The following is a 20,602-nucleotide window of genomic DNA, read 5'->3' as shown; positions in this document are numbered from 1 at the left end:
GGTTCTATGTAGAATGTTACAATGTCAAGAATGTAACAATAGAAGAACCCTTTTTATGTCAGGATTGTAATAATAGAAGAACCCTTTTTAGTGCTATATAGTCCCCTTTTAAAAAAGGTTCTAGATAGAATCATGAAACACATTCTCCATCAATCTGAAGAACACTTTCAAGATGCAAAGGACCCTTTAATCACGCGAACGCTTCTTTGAGCGCTCATGGTTCTATTTAGAACCATTTCTTTACAGAAGAACCCTTGAAGAACCATCATTTTGAGCGTGTGGTTGAAATCGAGTGTCTAATGCTGCTGCGTGATGTTGACGTGACCCAGACTTTGTCTCCTGGACACTCCGTCTGTCCAGGAGCCGTTACGTCACGCAGCGTGGAGATCGCTCCGCTTTGAAGAGTGCGCGGTTATCACTCCTGCAGGTGCTTTATGATGGTGAGCAGGTAGATAAGGGTCTCCAGGGAACGTTCCTCTGAGAGAACGTGGTGGAAGCGCGGCGCTGAGGTGGGTGCAGGTGATCAGGTGGTGTCCAATGTGCAGGTCCTCTAGCGTGGACTAAGAGTGGCCGGGGCATGATCCCGCCGGGATTGATCATTTACCTGCTGGGAAAACAGCGCAGAACCTTGGAGCTCCAGTTATCTCCAGCTCAGAGCAGCTCCACGTCGCTCCGCACCGCTCGGCCGTCATGGAGAAGGTAAAACAGATCGTTTTTAATGTTTTGCCTGTTTCTGTGTTGGAAAATAAACTGCAAGTTCAGCTATTCCAGTTTTTACAATCTGATTTCAGCCAATTGATGTATTGATTTTTATTCCATGTCAATATTTTAACTGTGCGTCAGATTTAAACACTTATATTTGATGTATTTTAATCAATTTATTGAATATTTAAATAGTAGTTAAAGATTTATGAGCACAGAAAATTACAGATCAGTGCTTTTTAACTACTTTTAATCAATTTCAGATACTTTAATAACCACATTAATATTACTGTACATCCTCATTCATTTCTGTGTAGTACACTCTAAAAAGATGGGTTCTCTAAGGGTTCTTTAGTACAGGGAATGGTGCTAATTAGAATTATGAGTGCTACATAGCTTAATTTATTTTATGCTTAAACAGTTCTTCAGATTGATAGAGAATGTGCTGTATATGGTTCTGTATAGAACCTTTTTTGGTGCTTTATATTTACAAAAAAAAGGTTCTATATAGAACCATACACAGCACGTTTTTTGCATGCATAGAGGGTTCTTCGCGTGATGAAATGGATCTTCAGATTAATGGAGAATGTGTTGTATAGGTTCTAGATAGAACCTTTTTTCTATATAGTATCATGAAGGGTTCTTCTATTGTTACATGCTTGACATAATAACTATAGCAGAATACTCTTTGGTGCTCTATAGAACCATATAAGAGACGTTCTCCATCAATCTGAAGAACAATTTCACCATGCAAAGAACCGTTTAAGCGTGCAAATGTTTTTTGAATGTTCATGTTTCTATACAGAACCACTGTCTTTACCAAAGAACCCTTGAAGAACCCTCTTTCTTTAAGAGTCTATATAGTTACATGCACAACATTTATACCAATAGTTCTACATAGAACCACTTCATGCTTAAATGGTTCTTGAGATTGATGGAGAATGTGTTGTATGTGGTTCTATTTAGCACGGAAGGGGTTCAATGTCAAGCTTGTAACAATAGTAGAACCCTTTTTGGTGCTACATAGAACCATCTACAGCACATTCTCGATCAGTCTAAAGAACATTTTCACCATGCAAAGAACCATTTAAGCATGCAAACAGTTCTTTGAATGTTCATGGTTCTAAATAGAACCATTAATTTTACCAAAGAACCTTTGAGGAACCGTGTTTTTAGGAGTGTAGATGTTCCGTTTGGGATAGAGGGTGTATTAGTTTGTGTCTATGCTGCACATTCTTCACATTTTTGACCTTCAGCCAGGTGATTTAGATATTTCAGTCTTTAATTGACCCGAGTTCTAGATAAACGTCTGGCTAAAGTTCTGTTTAAAGTTCCTGAGCTGAGGACGGAGAGTAAATGGGCTTTTATAACCCTTAATAACCTTTAAACTGTCTGCTGAGACGTCACTGACGGTGCCGTCATCATGTTACATCACTGTGATTAGTAGAGTGGAGCATACTGGATCTCTGCTGTCACTCTACTCTGGTTCTACTAGGGTTCTTTAGTAAAGAAAAGAGTTCTGTGTAGAACCATGAACACTCAAAGAACCCTTTGCATCATGAATTGTTTTTTCAGATTGACGGAGAATGTGTTGTAAATGGTTCTATGTAGGACCTTTTCAGGTTTTATATAGCTTGACATCTCATTAAAAGCAGAACCCTTTTGGTTCTACAAAGAACCATATACAACACATTCTCCATCAGTCTGAAGATCCATTTCACCATGCAAACACCATTCAAGCATGCAAACGTTTTTTTGAGTGCTCAAGGTTCTGTAGAGAACTCTTGTCTTTACTAAAGATCCCTTGAAGAACCATCTTTTTTTAACAGTGGTTTAATGCATAATACCTATACTTAGGAAATGGTTCTATTTAGAACCATTGAGCCTCATCTTTAGCTCGTCAGCTAATTAATAAACGCCTAACGAGCTGAATCAGGAGACGCAGCGGAAAAAACATAGAAAAGTGCAGCTTCGGAACTTTTCTAGAGTTTGAGAATCAGCTGACTGAAACACTCAGAGCTGCACTGTTTAACACACCTTTCAGAAAAATAGCCTACAGGATTATTATCATCTATTATCATTAATTACTATATTATTACAACACTACTTTGAAGAGAGCAGATAAAATATCTATAGATTATACATACAGACAGATGGATAGAAAGACAGAAAGACAGACAGATAGATAGATAGATAGATAGATAGATAGATAGATAGATAGACAGACAGACAGACAGACAGATCAATACATAGATAGATAAATAGATAGATAGATAGACAGACAGACAGACAGACAGATAGATAGATAGATAGATAGATAGATAGATAGATAGATAGACAGAGTCAGATAGACAGACAGACAGACAGATAGATAGATAGATAGATAGATAGATAGATAGACAGACAGACAGACAGACACACAGACAGATGGACAGACAGACAGACAGATAGATAGATAGATAGATAGATACATAGATAGATAGACAGACAGACAGACAGACAGACAGATTGATAGATAGGTAGACAGACAGACAGAGTCAGATAGACAGACAGACAGACAGACAGATAGATAGATAGATAGATAGACAGACAGACAGAGTCAGATAGACAGACAGACAGACAGACAGATAGATAGATAGATAGATAGATAGATAGATAGATACATAGATAGATAGACAGACAGAGCTGATCAGTGGTGTATTGATTGTGTATCTGTTTGGATCTTTATAGCTGTGAGCTGATCAGTGTTGTATTGATCATGTTTCTGTTTGGATCTGTACAGCTGTGAGCTGATCAGTGGTGTATTGATCATGTATCTGTATCTTCATAGCTGTGAGCTGATCAGTGGTGTATTGATCGTGTATCTATTTGGATCTGTATAGCTGTGAGCTGATCAGTGGTGTATTGATCGTGTATCTGGATCTTTACACCTGTGAGCTGATCAGTGGTGTATTGATCGTGTATCTATTTGGATCTGTATAGCTGTGAGGTGATCAGTGGTGTATTGATCGTGTATCTGGATCGTTACACCTGTGAGCTGATCAGTGGTGTATTGATCATGTTTCTGTTTGGATCTGTACAGCTGTGAGGTGATCAGTGGTGTATTGATCGTGTATCTGGATCGTTATACCTGTGAGGTGATCAGTGATGTATTGATCATGTATCTGTTTGGATCTTTATAGCTGTGAGCTGATCAGTGGTGTATTGATCATGTATCTGTTTGGATCTGTATAGCTGTGAGCTGATCAGTGGTGTATTGATCATGTATCTGTTTGGATCTGTATAGCTGTGAGCTGATCAGTGGTGTATTGATTGTGTATCTATTTGGATCTTTATAGCTGTGAGCTGATCAGTGCTGTATTGATCATGTATCTGTATCTTTATAGCTGTGAGCTGATCAGTGTTGTATTGATCATGTATCTGTTTGGATCTTCATAGCTGTGAGCTGATCAGTGGTGTATTGATCGTGTGTCTGTTTGGATCTTTATAGTTGCGAGCTGAATAATGGTGTATTGATCATTTATCTGTTTGGATCTTACAGCAGTTGACCGGTACTCTGGCTCTGGCTGTATTTGCAGCTGCTCTCGGATCGCTGCAGTATGGCTACGGATTAGGGGTCATCAACGCCCCTCAAAAGGTCAGAGGTCACAGTCCCACACAAACACTACAGGCTGAACTTTTGGAAGCAACACTAACTTTGCAACCAGTCACATTAATGTGTTTATTTTTTACGAAATCATGAGCAGTAATTTATTAACCCAGAACGAAAGGGTTCAACCAAGATAGTGACCAAACTTGAGCAATTCATACCACGGGAGCTATGAAGCTAATGTAGCTGACAGGTGATGGAAGCTTATATCTCACCAAATAGCCTAAATCCTATGCCAAAATCATCGCACCAAAGTAATCTCAATCTCACTAGCTGACAAATCGTTTTTAGCGTTATCGCGATATGAGTTTCCATACTGAAATACTAACCTGTAAAAGCGGTATTGGATATTGTTAAAAAAAACCTGTATTATCATAAGGAGCTTTTGGCTCACTCTACAGAAACGTCGATTTTTGTGTCCCTAGTGTTTACAGATATATTACACTTGAAAAACCTGTTAGGGTTACAAATTATTTATATTTTAAAATAAAACAATAAGTTATTTTAACAGTTACACCTTCTTGAGCCTCAATTTATTAATATTGGTTTATAAATCAATCATATAGAATTCAGAGCACCACAGAAGAGCTCGTCCTCACAGTCATGTGTGAAGGCTGAGGCCTTATTTTGAGAAAAAATATGTCTTTCTGCAGTTTTAACTACAATAATCTAAACATGACTATGATATATATGAATTAAATGACATAAAGAAAACAAATACTAAATAAATATTATAAAATATATAATGAAAGTTGTTGTCCCCAGGAGTCGTGTCACTGGTGTTACCGCGTAACAAAAAATCTCTTATTTTGAAATAAAAGTCACACTGATGACATCACTTCACTTCCTTTTACCTGTTTTCTGAGGATCTATGAAGAAAAGCTCATGGTGAGTCCACTGTGTCTTTCAGTTATCAGAGATTTTCTCATTTAGCTCATGATTTCATATGAAGCTTTTAGCTGAAGTCACTGGTGTGACCGACTTTATTCTGAGGTAACTGTGAAAAAATAGAACACAAATGGATTAAATTTCATATTTTAGTGGATATTCCATGACTGACAACATGTGGTTTGATGCTCTGTAGCAGTTATTCTCTAAAATACATTGTTCATTAAAAATGTCTCTGGTGTTTCCTTTATTATGTGGAACACCAATGAGGATCAGTAACACCAGTGACTCCTATGGAGAGGTAGAGAAGTGGACGTTTCTGTAGAATGACCCGTTTGTAGAAATTAGTATAGATTCGTTTGTTTTTGTAGCCCTTATAGAAAAGCTGTTCAGGGCATGGCGACTGTTTTTTTAGCCTTACAGTGTAGTTAAGTAGCTATTAGTATAATTTATTGCATTAATTTATCACTGTTTGTCTGCAAAAACAGCCAAAAGTACATTAGCCTCGTAGCTCCTGCGCTAAAACTGAGGAAGCAAACTTCAAACACCAAACATGTCTGATCGGCTACATTTGGGGGGAAAACGTCTGTAAATCTGATTTTTCACCAAGCTGTTCCTGCTGTAATGTCTTAGTGCTGTTCTAGACGGTGATGGATGATCATTTCTTCGCCGCAGGTCATTCAGACACACTACGCTCGCTCTCTCGGACTCGAATTTGAGCCTCAGTACGATGAAGAGACTAATTTAACCACCATGCAGCCTGAAGCGGACTCCGCCCCTGCCGCTCTGACCATGTACTGGTCCCTATCGGTGGCCATGTTTCCTGTTGGGGGCATCATCTCCTCCTTCATGGTGGGCTTCGTTGCCGACTTCAGAGGAAGGTTAAGTAATTTGCAGTAAAAGACACAGAGTGGTTCTCAGTCCTCCAATCACAGAGAAGCCCAATACTATTTACAATTTACAATACTTTGTAAATCAATAGTTTGGCCAAAAATCTAGATGAATGTGAATCATTAATATGAGAGAATGAAAATTAATCTTTTAGAATGAGTAAATGTGAATCATTAATAGGAGTGAATTCACATGAATCATTTTTAAGAATGAATGAATACGTATTATTAATCAGTGTGAATGAATATAATGATTATAAAGAGCAACTTTATTAAGAATAAATGAATGTGACTCATCATTAAGAGTGAATTGATCTGAATCATTATTAAGAGAAAAGGAATGTGAATTATGCTTACAATTGAATAAATATGAATTAAGACTGAAAGAATCTGAAACATGTTAAGTGTGAATCAATACATCTTTTAGAGTAATAATCTTTTAGAGTAAATAAATGTGACTTATTGTTAAAAGTTAATGAATGTGAATCTTTAAGTGTGAATGAATGTATGAATCTTTAGTAAGTGAATGAATGCAAATCTTTGAGTGAATCTACCGATTAATCATTATTAAGAGTGACTTGATTTGAATCATTATTAAGAGAAAAGGAATGTGAATCATTGATAAAAGTTAATTAATTGTGAATCAACTTTATGAGCGAATGAATGTGAATCATTAAAACTGAATGAATGTGAATCATTAAAACTAAATGAATGTGAATCACTAAAACTGAATGAATGTGAATCGTTAATAGACATGAATGAATATGAATCATCATTAAAAGTAAATGAATGTGAATCAGTAAGAGTGAATTAAGAGTGAATTAACGTGATTTATCATTATGAGTGAATGAATATGAATCAAGATTAAGAGTGAATGAATGTGATTCATTATTATAAGTGAATGAATATGAATCATCATTAAGAGTGAATGAGTGTGAATCATTATTAAAAGTGAATGAATATGAATCATCATTAAGAGTGAATGAATGTGAATCATCATTAAGCATGAACGAATATGAATCATCATTAAGAGTGAACGAAAGTATGAATTGTTATTGGTAGTGAATGAACATGATTCATCATTAAAGGTGAATGAATGTGAATCATTATTAAGAGTGTATGAATGTGAATCATCATTAAAAGTGAATGAATGGGAATCATTATCAAGAGTGAATGAAAGTATGAATCGTTATCGGTAGTGAATGAATGTGAATCATCATTAAGAGTGAATGAATGTGAATCATCATTAAGAGTGAATGAATATGAATCATCATCAAGAGTGAACGAATATGAATCATCATTAAGAGTGAATGAATGTGAATCATCATTAAGAGTGAATGAATGTGATTCATCATTATTAAGAGTGAATGAATATGAATCATCATTAAGAGTGAATCAATATGAATCATCATTAAGAGTGAATGAATGTGAATCATCATTAAGAGTGAATGAATATGAATCATCATTAAGAGTGAATGAATGTGAATCGTCTTGAAGGATAATTGAATGTGACTCATTATTGGAAGTGAATGACTGTAAATCATCATTTCCTGTATTTTCTCTCTCAGGGTTAAGGGCATGTTGGTGTTGAACGTCCTGGCTGTGGTGGCCAGTCTGCTCATGGGCCTGGCTAAGATGGGCAGTCCTCACATCATGGTGATCGCCGGACGGGCAGTCATGGGCTTCTACTGCGGTAAGATAACAGTCATCTTACGCAGAGATATCACAGCAAACCTTGCGCAATAAAAATATCAATCTATCTGTCTTGCTGCATTCATTTGACTTGCCATTGCTAACTTGCTCGACTGTCTAGCTGTCCGACTGCACCAGTCTTATCAATGTGGAAAGTTAAATGTTAGCGAGCTACAGATTGTCTTCACAAAACCTGGAAAAAGAGTCCCGATTATGCGTTATTGCCTGTGATAAGGAATCCAGACATCTATAATTACCCTAAATGCTGCATCAATGTCCGCATCGCAGGATAAAAGCACACAAATCACTAGAATCATATCAGTATTTGTTCTGTGCCTCAGCGATATTCTGTCTACCATCAAACGCTGTGGTCATTGTGAAAGTGGGTAACAGCTGTGTGTCTGTGTTTGATGGGGTTAATCAATGTTGATTTAACATTAGCTTAAGTTCTGAGAGCCCTGCTAACGTTCTGGCTTTCACTGCACTCACTATCAAAGAGAGAGAGATAGGAGGTGACTTGTAAATCAAATTCGACAGCTTCAACAGACCAATTGGAGCACGCCACGTGACCAATGTACCATACTTCACGCCCCTTTGACCAATCAGAAGTGGGCCTTTACCGGAAGTCCCACCCTTTCAATCAGTCTGAAGCGTAAGTCAACCATTGGTGTTATCGGTTTAAAGCGGCTGGTTAAAAACGGTTGAACGGCGGGAGTATGAAAGGGCGGGGCATCCAGGAAAAATAGTTGAGTGGAGGGAGGGCGGGGCATCCAGGCATGGGGCTTCCATCAAATGCAGTATTCAGATTGGTCAAAGGGGTGAGACCATGGATATCCATACCTAGATGCCGCGATGTCTGTTGTGCTCTATCCGAGGCGATACGTCTGAGCGTCCGCCATGTTGGAGAGGTCAAGATCCGCTCGTGAACAGATTCACTTTTATTGAGTCTCAGGATTAAATCAGCCACAACTTCCTTATTACTCAACCGATTTTCACCAAATCTGTTTAGTTATAATCCTCAGACACAGATTAATCCAGGCTGCTCGGATCTGCTCTCGGTAGCTTTTATTACTTTAATAACTGATCGTGATAATTAGCCGTCCGGACGAGAAACACAATCACACACACATCAGCAAAATAAACACATTAAAATAAAATAAACCCCCCAAAAAACAGTAAGAAGGACGAAGCTACAGTAAGTTTCCAATTCACCAGCTTCTTATTCAAGTTGCACCATTTAAGGTGGAACGGGAAAATTCGACAAAGAAGCGGGCAAATAAGAAGCTAAATTCAGGTTTGTGTCAGAAGGTGCAAACGTTAATCTATTACGAATATCTACACCCTATATAAATTCATTTCTAAAGGTATCAGACAGTGAAGTGCATTAGAGAGGATTTTGGCTGCTTTCATACATTTTCATATTTGATAAATACATTTACATACATTTATTTTGTCTGAAACACTTTACTGTAGGGTACAGTTCATAAGGCTTCATGACATCTACCTAAGCTTGTCATGACGACCGACATAGACCTACATAAATGTTTATAAATGCCTACTCCAGCAGACGTCATTTGCTATAAAGGTTGTATTTGCCAATTTTGATCAGTTAGCTAAAGTAGCCGTCATGACAGATGATGCCTATTGGAATAAGCAATTATAAACGTTTATGTAGGGTTATATCAGTTGTCATGGCAAGCTTATGTGCATGTCATGTAGCCTTATGAACTGTGCCCTACAGTAAAGTGTTACCAATTTGTCTTTGTGTAATATTTCCTTGTACATTTTAAAATAAATGTATTTCAAAATATATTTGGTATTTTGGTATTTTAATAATATTTTGGTGTTTCGAATGTATTTCAGCATTGATTGCATTGTATTTGAAGTGTATTTCAAATATTTAAAAGTACATGTCCATATATTTTTTTTCCATATGGGTTTTAATGCTATTATTATATTGTAGTCATGAATTCTGTCAAACTGATGAGGCTGATGGATGCAATGCTGCACTACAGAATACCGAATAACATCACAAATAACCATTTAAATGCTAATGTTATGCTTTTTTAATGTTGTTACCATGTTGTCACTGTGTGTTTCAGGCCTGTCGTCCGGGCTGGTTCCGATGTACATCGGCGAAATTGCTCCGGTGAAGTACAGAGGGGCTCTGGGAGCGCTGCACCAGCTCGCCATCGTCACAGGCATTCTTATCAGCCAGGTGAGCTCAGAACATGCAGGATTGGGTTTAGCTCAGGGTCCAAAGTCTTAGTGTGGAGGAACTTTAATGACCATCGATTAGGTTAGTGAGCAGTAAAGATTAGTTTAGATGGAATTCGTGGTGAGTGTGTGGAGGTGCGGCTCGTTTGATGGTGGAATGATGACTGACTAAGGAACATTTCTGCCAAGGTTGTTGATTACGTGGAATTTTTTAAAAAGAAGGTGGCGAGGATGAAGGTTTTTCAGATCGATGGAGAATGTGCTATAGATGGTTCTATATAGAACCTTTTTGAAAAGAGTTCTATATAGCACCAAAAAGGGTTCTGCTACAGTTGCTAGGTTGTTGATGTGATATCTCTGGTGGATGCAAGGGGTTTGCTAGGTGGTGACTATGGTATCCTAGTTGGTTGCTAGGGTATTGCTAGGTGGTGACTATGGTATCCTAGTTGGTTGCTAGGGGTTTGCTAGGTGGTGACTATGGTATCCTAGTTGGTTGCTAATGTATTGCTAGATGGTGACTATGGTATCCTAGTTGGTTGCTAGGGGTTTGCTAGGTGGTGACTATGGTATCCTAGTTGGTTGCTAGGGTATTGCTAGGTGGTGACTATGGTATCCTAGTTGGTTGCTAGGGTGTTGCTAGGTTGTTGTGATATGTCTGGTGGTTGCTAGGGGTTTGCTAGGTGGTGACTATGGTATCCTAGTTGGTTGCTAGGGTATTGCTAGGTGGTTCCTGTGGTATCCCAGGTGGTTGCTAGGGTGTTGCTAGGTCGTTGTGATATGTCTGGTCATTGCTAGGGGTTTGCTAGATGGTGGCTTTAGTACCCTAGTTGGTTGCTAGGGTATTGCTAGGTGGTTACTGTGGTATCCCAGGTCCCTCCTCACTTTCTGCTAGAAGGTTTCTCTGATGGTCTAGATGGTTGCCAGGGTGTTACTAGGTCATTGCTATAGTGTCCCAGGTGGTTGCTAGGCTGTTACTAGGTCATTGCTATAGTATCCCAGGTGGTTGCTGGAGTGTTGCCAGGTCATTGCTTTAGTATCCCAGGTGGTTGCTGGGGTGTTGCCAGGTCATTGCTATAGTATCCCAGGTGGTTGCTAGGGTGTTTCTAGGTCTTGCTATAGTATCCCAGGTGGTTGCTAGGGTGTTACTAGGTCATTGCTATAATATCCCAGGTGGCTGTTTGGGTGTTACTATGCCAATGCTATAGTATCCCAGGTAGTTGCTAGGGTGTTTCTAGTTTACTTCTATCACAGTGACATAAGAGGGGGTGTACAGTTCTTTACCACTAATGTCTGACATTCATGTTTAAATCAGACTTTAAAAAGCTGTAAAAAGCCCACCCTTCTTAATCAGACTGAACATTGGCAGAGCAGGTGTGGAGCTGATATCTTTGAAACTGCAGGACCAGTTAGCAGCAGAGTTATTACAGTTTTATATTTTCATTTGTTTTTATTATTTTCATTTTTTTTTCATTCCTCTGTTTCAGTTTAACTTCAGTTAACTTTAAAGTGTGCATTATTAGTTTAAGATTAGTTTTTTATTTTCTGAAAAGTAATAATTTTAGTTTGTTTTTTGTTCAGTTTCGGTTTTAGTTTTGGTGTTTAGTATCATGATAAGCTCTGTGATAGCAGGTGTGTGATAAGAGCGGAGTAAATTGACGGAGACGGAGCTCCGCTCAGCTCTAGCTCTCCTTAAAGACCGAACACTAAAGAGTTCCTCTTCTAAACTCTCATTCACACACTGAAAAAACAAACACTAAACAGCTTTTGAAAACTGTTGTTTTTATTTTTATTACAGTTAATGAGTTTTTTCACTGCTAGCTTTACTCATGGTTTTAGTGACCTATAATAACTCTGGTTAGCAGACAAAATCAGGCAGAAGAATAATAAGGAAAAGAGAAAGAATCTATAACAATATAACAAATCATAATGGTGTTGATAACAGTATCAGTCCCTAATCACAATAACAATAACTGATCATTGTCTGATCCTCTGCCAGCTGCTGAGTGTCTCTGGCTGTGCCTGTTTAGGTGCTCGGTCTGGACTTCCTGCTGGGTAATGATGATATGTGGCACCTGCTGCTGGGTCTGTCCGGAGTGATTGCGGTTCTGCAGAGTTTACTGCTGCCCCTCTGCCCGGAGAGCCCGCGGTACCTCTACATCAAACTGGGCAAGAAGGAGGAGGCCTGCAAAAGTACGCTAACACACTGACCACTCTACTCCACTCAGTCCACTCATTTATGGAGCACACGAAGGGCCACAAACTGGCTTGGTTCTGTCCTATATAGTAAGTGGAGCTGATAAAATGGACAATGAGCATAGAAACAAGGAGGTGGTCATAATGTTATGCCTGATCGGTGTATATCATAAAATAAATACAAATCCAACTCGAATTAGAATGTAATTTGAAAGGAATCGATACAGAATTGAAGCAAATTCCCCCGATGAGCTAAAACAACTACAACCTCAGACTTTCCCTTAAAATAAAGTGAAGCTCATGTTCCATGTCCTGTCTGCTGGTCAGGTCTGAAGCGGTTCAAAGGCGAGTACGACACCTCCAAAGACCTCGCGGAGATGCAGGCGGAGAAGGAGGAGGCCCTCAAGGAGGCAAAGGTGTCCCTGCTGCGGCTGGTGCGCTCCTCCGTGTACCGCCAGCAGCTCTTCGTGGCTCTGATGTTGCACCTGTCTCAGCAGTTCTCTGGGATAAACGCGGTGAGGCCTTTATATCACGCTTTTATTGGCCGTATCACTCTGATTGGCCTTTTTATGGCCACCATTGTCTTTTGGGCAGTAATAACATTTGTTCATAACTCTGTTTTTTTTTCAGATTTTTTATTACTCCACTGCTATTTTCCACAAAGCGGGTGTTGCTCAGCCGGTGTACGCCACCATTGGAGTGGGGGTCGTAAACACGGTCTTCACGCTGGTCTCGGTAAGCGCGCGCTAATTGAAAGATAAACAGTGCTGCTGGGGAACAGGTACACGCTGCCGGGAGACCGCAGAGTGCTTTACTTTCCACGTGAAGTACACGAAGCGCACCTCCAGGACGTCAGAGCAGGACGACTCTCTGACTTTAAAGCCAGAGTTCACTGAAAAATCTAATACACCCAGTTTGACCCACCATCACCCCAAATATACACACTTACAAAGACGTTTTTAAGGGTTCTTTAGTAAAGAAAACGTACAGAAAAAATCTTTTTGCATGATTAAAGGGTTCTCTTCATCATGAAATGGTTCTTCAGATTGATGCACAATGTGCTGTAGAGGGTTCTATATAGGTAGTTCAACATAGCACCAAACAACGTTCTGCTATTGTTACAGGCTTGACATAGTAACAATAGCAGAACCCTTTTTGGTGCTATATAGAACCCTTTTCAAGGAGGTTCTATTATATAGGACCATATACAGCACTCTGCAATCTGAAGAATGCTTTCATGATGCAAAGTACCCTTTATCATGCAAGGATTCTTTGAGTGTTCATGGTTCTATATAGACACATCTTTTAAAAATGTGTTGGGGGTGCAATTACACATTTCCACCAGAGAGGTCTCCAAATCCCCAAAACTTACGCAGTGCAGCTTTAAGCTCCATCTGCTAGCACGCATGTATCAGCGCTCTCTATTGCTGATACTGCTATACTGCACTTAAGGGCCAGTGACAGCACCGATACCAGTGTTTATAGTATCAATTCACTGTATTGCTTCATGTTAAACAGATGCTGTGTCATCAATGATGTCATGTTAATGAGAATGACTCAGTGGTGAACGGTGCAGTGCAGTCACTGCTGGCGTGCTCGTGGTGCTCTATGGTGCTGTAATTTAGTGACGTGATCAACAGGAGCTTCATCAGAGCGTTCAGCTGCCTGCTGCACGTGTGGAACGCATGCAGGGTTCTCTCAGATCCCGCCGTGCTGGGGGGAGGGGGTGGGGGTGTAGTGGTTGTGTAAGTGTAGAGAGAGAGAGAGGTGGGCGAGCGCTGTTTGCCCTCTGAGCACATGTGGAGCTCAGCCAGTTTTCACCGGCTCTGACCTCTTTATCTTCTGGTTGAAGGACAGAGCACGGCAGCGTCACTCGGTCAGCACTCCGCCCACGCCAGCTTCACCACCGCTGACTGACTCATTACCACCTGCTAAGATCAGCACTTTTAAAATCTCTTTATTTATAACCCAATAGTTTCATACATTCCAGAGAGAAAATGGGTTCTATGGTTATCAATAATAAAAGATCATTTTTCCACTTATTCCACATATTACCTGTATCTTTGGGTTTTAGGCTGATTTAGTGATTTATCTTTATGTTTTAGGCTGATTTAATGATTTATCTTTGTCTTTTAGGCTGATTTTGTGATTTATTTTTGTCTTTTAAGTGGATTTAGTGATTTATCTTTACGTTTTAGGCTGATTTAGTGATTTATCTTTGTCTTTTAGGCTGATTTTGTGATTTATCTTTACGTTTTAGGCTGATTTAGTGATTTATCTTTGGGTTTTAGGCTGATTTAGTGATTTATCTTTGTCTTTTAAGTGGATTTAGTGATTTATCTTTACGTTTTAGGCTGATTTAGTGATTTATCTTTGGGTTTTAGGCTGATTTAGTGATTTATCTTTGTCTTTTAGGCTGATTTAGTGATTTATCTTTACGTTTTAGGCTGATTTTGTGATTTATCTTTGGTCTTTTAGGCTGATTTTGTGATTCATCTTTGTCTTTTAGGCTGATTTTGTTATTTATCTTTACGTTTTAGGCTGACTTTGTTATTTATCTTTGGGTTCTAGGCTGATTTAGTGATTTATCTTTGTGTTTCAGGCTGATTTAGTGATTTATCTTTGGGTTTTAAGTGGATTTAGTGATTTATCTTTGGGTTCTAGGCTGATTTAGTGATTTATCTTTGGGTTCTAGGCTGATTTAATGATTTATCTTTGTCTTTTAAGTGGACTTAGTAATTTATCTTTACGTTTTAGGCTGATTTAGTGATTTATCTTTGTCTTTTAAGTGGATTTAGTGATTTATCTTTACGTTTTAGGCTGATTTTGTGATTTATCTTTGTCTTTTAAGTGGATTTAGTGGTTTATCTTTGCATTTTAGGCTGATTTAGTGATTTATCTTTGGGTTTTAGGCTGATTTAGTGATTTATCTTTGGGTTTTAGGCTGATTTAGAGTTTATTGAGATTTAGTGATTTATCTTTATGTTTCAGGCTGATTTAGTGATTTATCTTTGGGTTTTAGGCCAGTTCAGAAATTTATCTCTGTCTTTTAGGCTGATTTAGCAGTTTTTCTTCGTGTTTTAGGCTGATTTGGTGATTAAGATGTCCACTTTTGGTCATATCTTGCAGGTGATTCTGGTGGACCGTGCAGGCAGACGGACGCTGATGCTGATCGGGTTGGGTGGGATGTGTCTGTGTGCGGTGGGAATGACGGTGGGACTCGTTTACCAGGTAAGACCACAAAGGAATTAGCTTTTCCATTTTTAATCTTTAACTGTACGGGTACCTCGATTTAATAAAATAATAAAATAAATAATTTTTGCCATATTTTTTTTGGAATTTATCTGAAAAAAACATGTAGAATAGCCGTTGCAGGTTGCTGCCACCTGAGGTGTGCAGTCAATGTATAATGCACTCTTAAAAACAAAAAGGCCAAAAGAGTTCTATGGAGTACTGCCATAGAAAAAAATACTTTTGGTTCCCTAAAGAAACTTTCATTGGATGGTTCCTTAACAATCTATGATTGTAAAAGAGACGTGCAGAAGTTCTGAAGAGTGTGAAGTCTTCTATGACACCACATTCTCGTGTATGAACACACTGTGGAGGACTAACGTGTCTGAAATCTGAAAATAAATCTGAAATAATAAGTTTTCTTTGGGGACTATTTTGCCTCACAGCGCCCTGCATGTATCCCTCCACCATGAATGGAGTTTAAGTTCTCTAAACTATCATAAAACAGTGTCTCAGTCATCAGGCAGTGAATTCATAACCATTTCATGTAGTAACTTTCTGTGAGGGAGCTTTTAAAGGTGGACGTCTGGTTCCTATCACCACCACTGTGAGCAGTTCTGACTCTGTAAGTTTATCTAGAACGGAGCGTTTCACACCAAACCACTCTGAACGACTCTGTTTACATCTTAACCACTTGATTATGCAGAGCTTTTTGAAAATTGGTGGAGCTCCCCTTTAAAGCCTTACAGCCCAATTTATGGTTGAGTTAAAGTACTTAAGTGCAATATTTAGTGGTCATTTTTTGAGGACTTTTAAGGACGTTTAAAGATCTCCTTCTGGTTCTGTTCTTATCTCAGTCCATTTACTCCTGGATGAGCTACCTGAGCATGTCGGCCATCTTCCTGTTCGTGGTCTTCTTTGAGATCGGGCCTGGGCCAATCCCGTGGTTCATTGTGGCCGAGCTCTTCAGCCAGGGGCCCCGGCCTGCGGCTATCGCGCTAGCAGGCTTCTGCAACTGGACGAGCAACTTCGTCATCGGGATGTTCTTCCCTTACGTAGAGGTAAAACACGTTCAAACCGCCCTACAGGCATTACATCACTAAACCTGGTCAGTCATTAAAGAGAGCGGTCATAAAAAGGACCTGCCTGACTGCCGTAATGTTTCAGATGATCATCTCGTGGTTTATCACCTCTGACAGAAGTGTAGTCTCCACTGGGACAGGGTTCCTTTTCAAAATCCACCTTCAAAGTGATCTAGAGGGAAATAAGGGTGCAGGTCTGCTCCTCCTGCCCAGCTCACACAGGACAGATCAGAGAAACAGGATTATTAATGTGGGTCGACTGATAAACATCTATATCTACACCACTGATACATGGATCACGTTTCTGTGGTTATGCCACGCCCACTTCTAGGAGTCGATATCTGTCTGAGGTTACAGCTTATATGCCAACATACATTTCCCTGCTTACACTTCACTCATTACTATAGTTACGCTACAGTCATTTTCATTGGTTTACAGCACGTTTCCTCCATTATGTTACACTTATTTCCATAGTTACGCCACACACATTTCCATGGTGACACTACACTCATTTCCATGGTTACACTACACATATTTCCATGTTTACGCCACACACATTTCTATGGTTACACTACACGTTTCCATAGTTACACTACACAAGTTTCCCTAGTTATCCTACACATAATTCCATGGTTACGCTACACACATTTCCATGGTTACACTACACCTATTTCCATGGTTACACTACACACATTTCCATGGTTACACTACACACATTTCCATAGTTACACTACACACATTTCCATAGTTACACTTGAAATTAGTTATGATTTGTTGCATTGCTGACTGAATACGATGAATATGGCAGAGAAATTTGTCTCAAACAATCAATTCTATTGATCAGAAAAAGATGAAAGGTGCTGTGTCAGTTAATGAGAGGATAATCTTTCAGTGAGCACTAATGTCAGCGCAGTTTCAGCTAATGTCATCTGTCTGCCACCCATATTAACGGTTATTGCTGTGTCTATGAACTTGTGGCAGATAAATAAAACAGTTTCTCGGCTCATAATCTCTGACAGTGTTTCTCAGTGTGCGCTTTGCTCTGCAGGCATACTGCGGACAGTACGTCTTCATAATCTTCGTGGTGCTCCTCTTCGGATTCACCCTGTTCACGTGTTTACGAGTGCCTGAGACCAAAGGGAAAACGTTCGAGGAGATCGCGGCGCTTTTCCAGAAAAAGCGCGCCCCGCGGCCCGTCGTGGAGGCCGAGCTGGAGCAGCTGAAAGGAGCCACGGAGGCCTGAGCAAGCTAGCAGTAAATCGGAGCCTGTTACTCCCCTCAGAACCGCCTCTTAAAGCGATAGTTCAGAGAGAAATCACACTTAAACAGTTTTCCCCCTTTATTGATAATGTAGTCGATCAGACGAGACAAGTTCAGTGTCTGAAGTTGCTTCTTTAGTTTTAGTGCTGGAGCTACGAGGCTAATGTTGCTAACCAGTAACAGAGGCTTATACCCTAGCATTTAGCATGGTGCTAACTGCATGGCTAAATCATCACACACTCGCCTCAAACTGTGGACATTCTGCTAGACTGTTGCTTGAAAGGACTACTTCACCAAAAATGAGATTTCGTGCATTTTTATCCACATTGTTATCAGGGTGGAGTACTCCTTTGAGCATTATCCTGAGATTATGTACATGTTGGGACGTAAACAATGAAAACCTCATCAATTACCGAACGTTCCTCCTGTTCAGAGGGCTGAGCTCACTGTTTACATCTATGCAAGTTTAATGGGGGAATTATGGTTGCCAGTATTTTGTATTTAGGCACTTTGGCCCATTTGTGCGTGAATTCTGCTGTATGTAAACGTGTTTTTGTTTATGGTGTGTGTGTGTAAAGTGTGTGTTTGTGTGTTTTCAGAAGAGAAAAATGAATAATTCTGTGTGCTCAACCACAAAAACATGCAGGTTGTTAATAATTTGAAGTTTTACTGACGCGATACACTGAAAATAAACATTCACTGCAGAACCGTCCTGTTATTGTGAACTGTTTCACTCTTGGTGGTTCTTCAAGGGTTCTTTAGTAAAGAAAATGGATCTATATAGATCCATAGACACTCAAAGAACCCTCTGCACAATCACAAAATGGTTCTTCAGATTGACGGAGAATGTGCTGTAAATGGTTCTATATAGAACATTTTAAAAAATGGTTTTATATAGCACCCAAGAGGGTTCTGCTTTTGTTACAGTGTCAAGGGTGCTATACAGGTCCCTTTTCAAAAAACAGAACCGGCTAAAACACATTCAGGCACATTCTCCATCACCCTTTCATGATGCAAAGAACCCTTTAATCTTGCAGAGGGTTCTTTGAGTGTTTATGGTTCTATATAGAACCATTTTCTTTACTAAAGAACCCTTGAAGAACCATCCTTTTTAGGAGTGTAGGGTCTCACAGAACAATCCGATCAGACCTGACTGTTTTTTTCTTTTTCCAATTTTCTTTTTATTATTCTACCTAACAATCCGGTTCAGTTCTTTCATTTTATATGCTTGTATGTAATTCATGCTTTTCTTATAACAATAAACATCATACGATAATAATAATGTCAATGTCAATAACAATACATTATTAGAAAATTACCATAAATTAAAAAAAAAAGAATCAAATAAATAAATACACACATACATACATACATACATACATAAATAAAATTCTAATATATATAAATATATACAAATATATTAGGGTTCCTAATACAAGCTGAATACAAAAATGAAATAAATATTCTTCACATCCAAATTTCTGACGTTCCTCTAAAATTAGCTCCCCAATTTCTGTCTAAAACTATTTCCATTACAAATGTGGATGTGTTCTCTTCAGTAAAAAGGGGGTCATGAAAAACCAGGATCTTACATCAACTGGACATTTAGACTGAATCTGACAGATTTTGTGAGTCTGAATTCTTTCCATAATAAAGATTTCATACCAATCGTGTGATTTAGGGGCTCAATAGACATTTTCTAGTGATTGCTTTCCCACTTGCAGTGAGCGAGACCTTCAACACTGCCTTAGTGCTTTGACTCAGGTCTCAGTTTGACACACAAAGGTTTAATTTACGTTGGACTTCCCTGATTATACATCCAGACACATTGCTGTAATAAGATTATAAATAGAGTAAATGAAAAAAAATATATACTGTGCCTAGTGTTTATGTTGGTGTGCTGCCACCTGCTGACATGATCCTGTAACTGCAATGGCTAAAATCAAACAGTAAAGGAAAAGAACTTTAAAACAGGGCTGGGCAATGAGACAATATTGATCACTACTGTGATAAATTATATCACAATATGCTTTCCTGGTTATGGTAAATACTTCTAGAACACTGATCAAAGCATGATTCGTTACAAACAGTGCATAATTTGTCCTGAGTAATTTGATTTAGTGCAGATGCTGAATAAAAATCATTCGTACTCATAGTTTTATGGTATTTTCAGATGTGGTACTACACACATTTTTATGTCCCTTCCAACTTATCAATATATAAATATTGACATATTGTGAATCGTGAAAGTTTCTTGACGTATTGTGATGTCATATGTTTCCCACATCGCCCACCGCTGCCTTAAAATAAGGCCTTTAGAGTGTAGTCTAGACCTGTGTGCTGGATGTGGGGATGGGTCTGTACTTTTATTTGTATATTTGTTTCAAAATCTACATTAGCCTGTGACATTTTGCTGCCATTGGTGGCCGAAGCAGCTGCGTACTGTGCCATACTGAGGTTAAAGGGGAACTCCACCAATTTTTCAAAAGTTCTACATAATTAAACGGTTAAGACGTAAACAGAGTCATTCAGAGAGGTTTGGTGTGAAACACTCTGTTCTAGATAAACTTACTGAGTCAGAATTGTTCACAGTGGTGGTGATAGGAACCAGACGTCCACCTCCAAAACCTCCCTCACAAAAAAGGTTATTACATTAAATGGTTATGAATTCACTGCCTGATGACTGAGACACTGTTTTATGATAGTTTAGAGAACTTAAACTCCATTCATGGTGGAGGGATACATGCAGGGCGCTGTGAGGCAAAATAGTCCCCAAAGAAAACTTATTATTTCAGATT

At 39.0% G+C, this 20,602-nt stretch overlaps 1 protein-coding gene across 1 annotated transcript; it reads left to right on the top strand.

Annotated features, from left to right (window-relative positions):
• Positions 1-440: 440 nt before the first annotated feature.
• Positions 441-18,511, top strand: slc2a2 (solute carrier family 2 member 2). Its single transcript, XM_036565421.1, has 11 exons — positions 441-699; positions 4,244-4,339; positions 5,915-6,120; positions 7,698-7,822; positions 9,924-10,039; positions 12,066-12,228; positions 12,559-12,746; positions 12,862-12,966; positions 15,361-15,462; positions 16,320-16,523; positions 17,593-18,511. Exons 1-11 carry the CDS (start codon positions 691-693, stop codon positions 17,785-17,787), a joined length of 1,509 nt encoding a protein of 502 aa, XP_036421314.1. The 5' UTR covers positions 441-690; the 3' UTR covers positions 17,788-18,511.
• The last annotated feature ends 2,091 nt before the right edge of the window (positions 18,512-20,602 follow it).

This window comes from Colossoma macropomum, unplaced genomic scaffold (assembly GCF_904425465.1).
Source record: "Colossoma macropomum unplaced genomic scaffold, Colossoma_macropomum, whole genome shotgun sequence".
Taxonomy (NCBI): Eukaryota; Metazoa; Chordata; class Actinopteri; order Characiformes; family Serrasalmidae; genus Colossoma; species Colossoma macropomum.
Note: the sequence above shows the minus strand (reverse complement) of the source record. Positions and strands in the feature narration are given on the sequence as shown.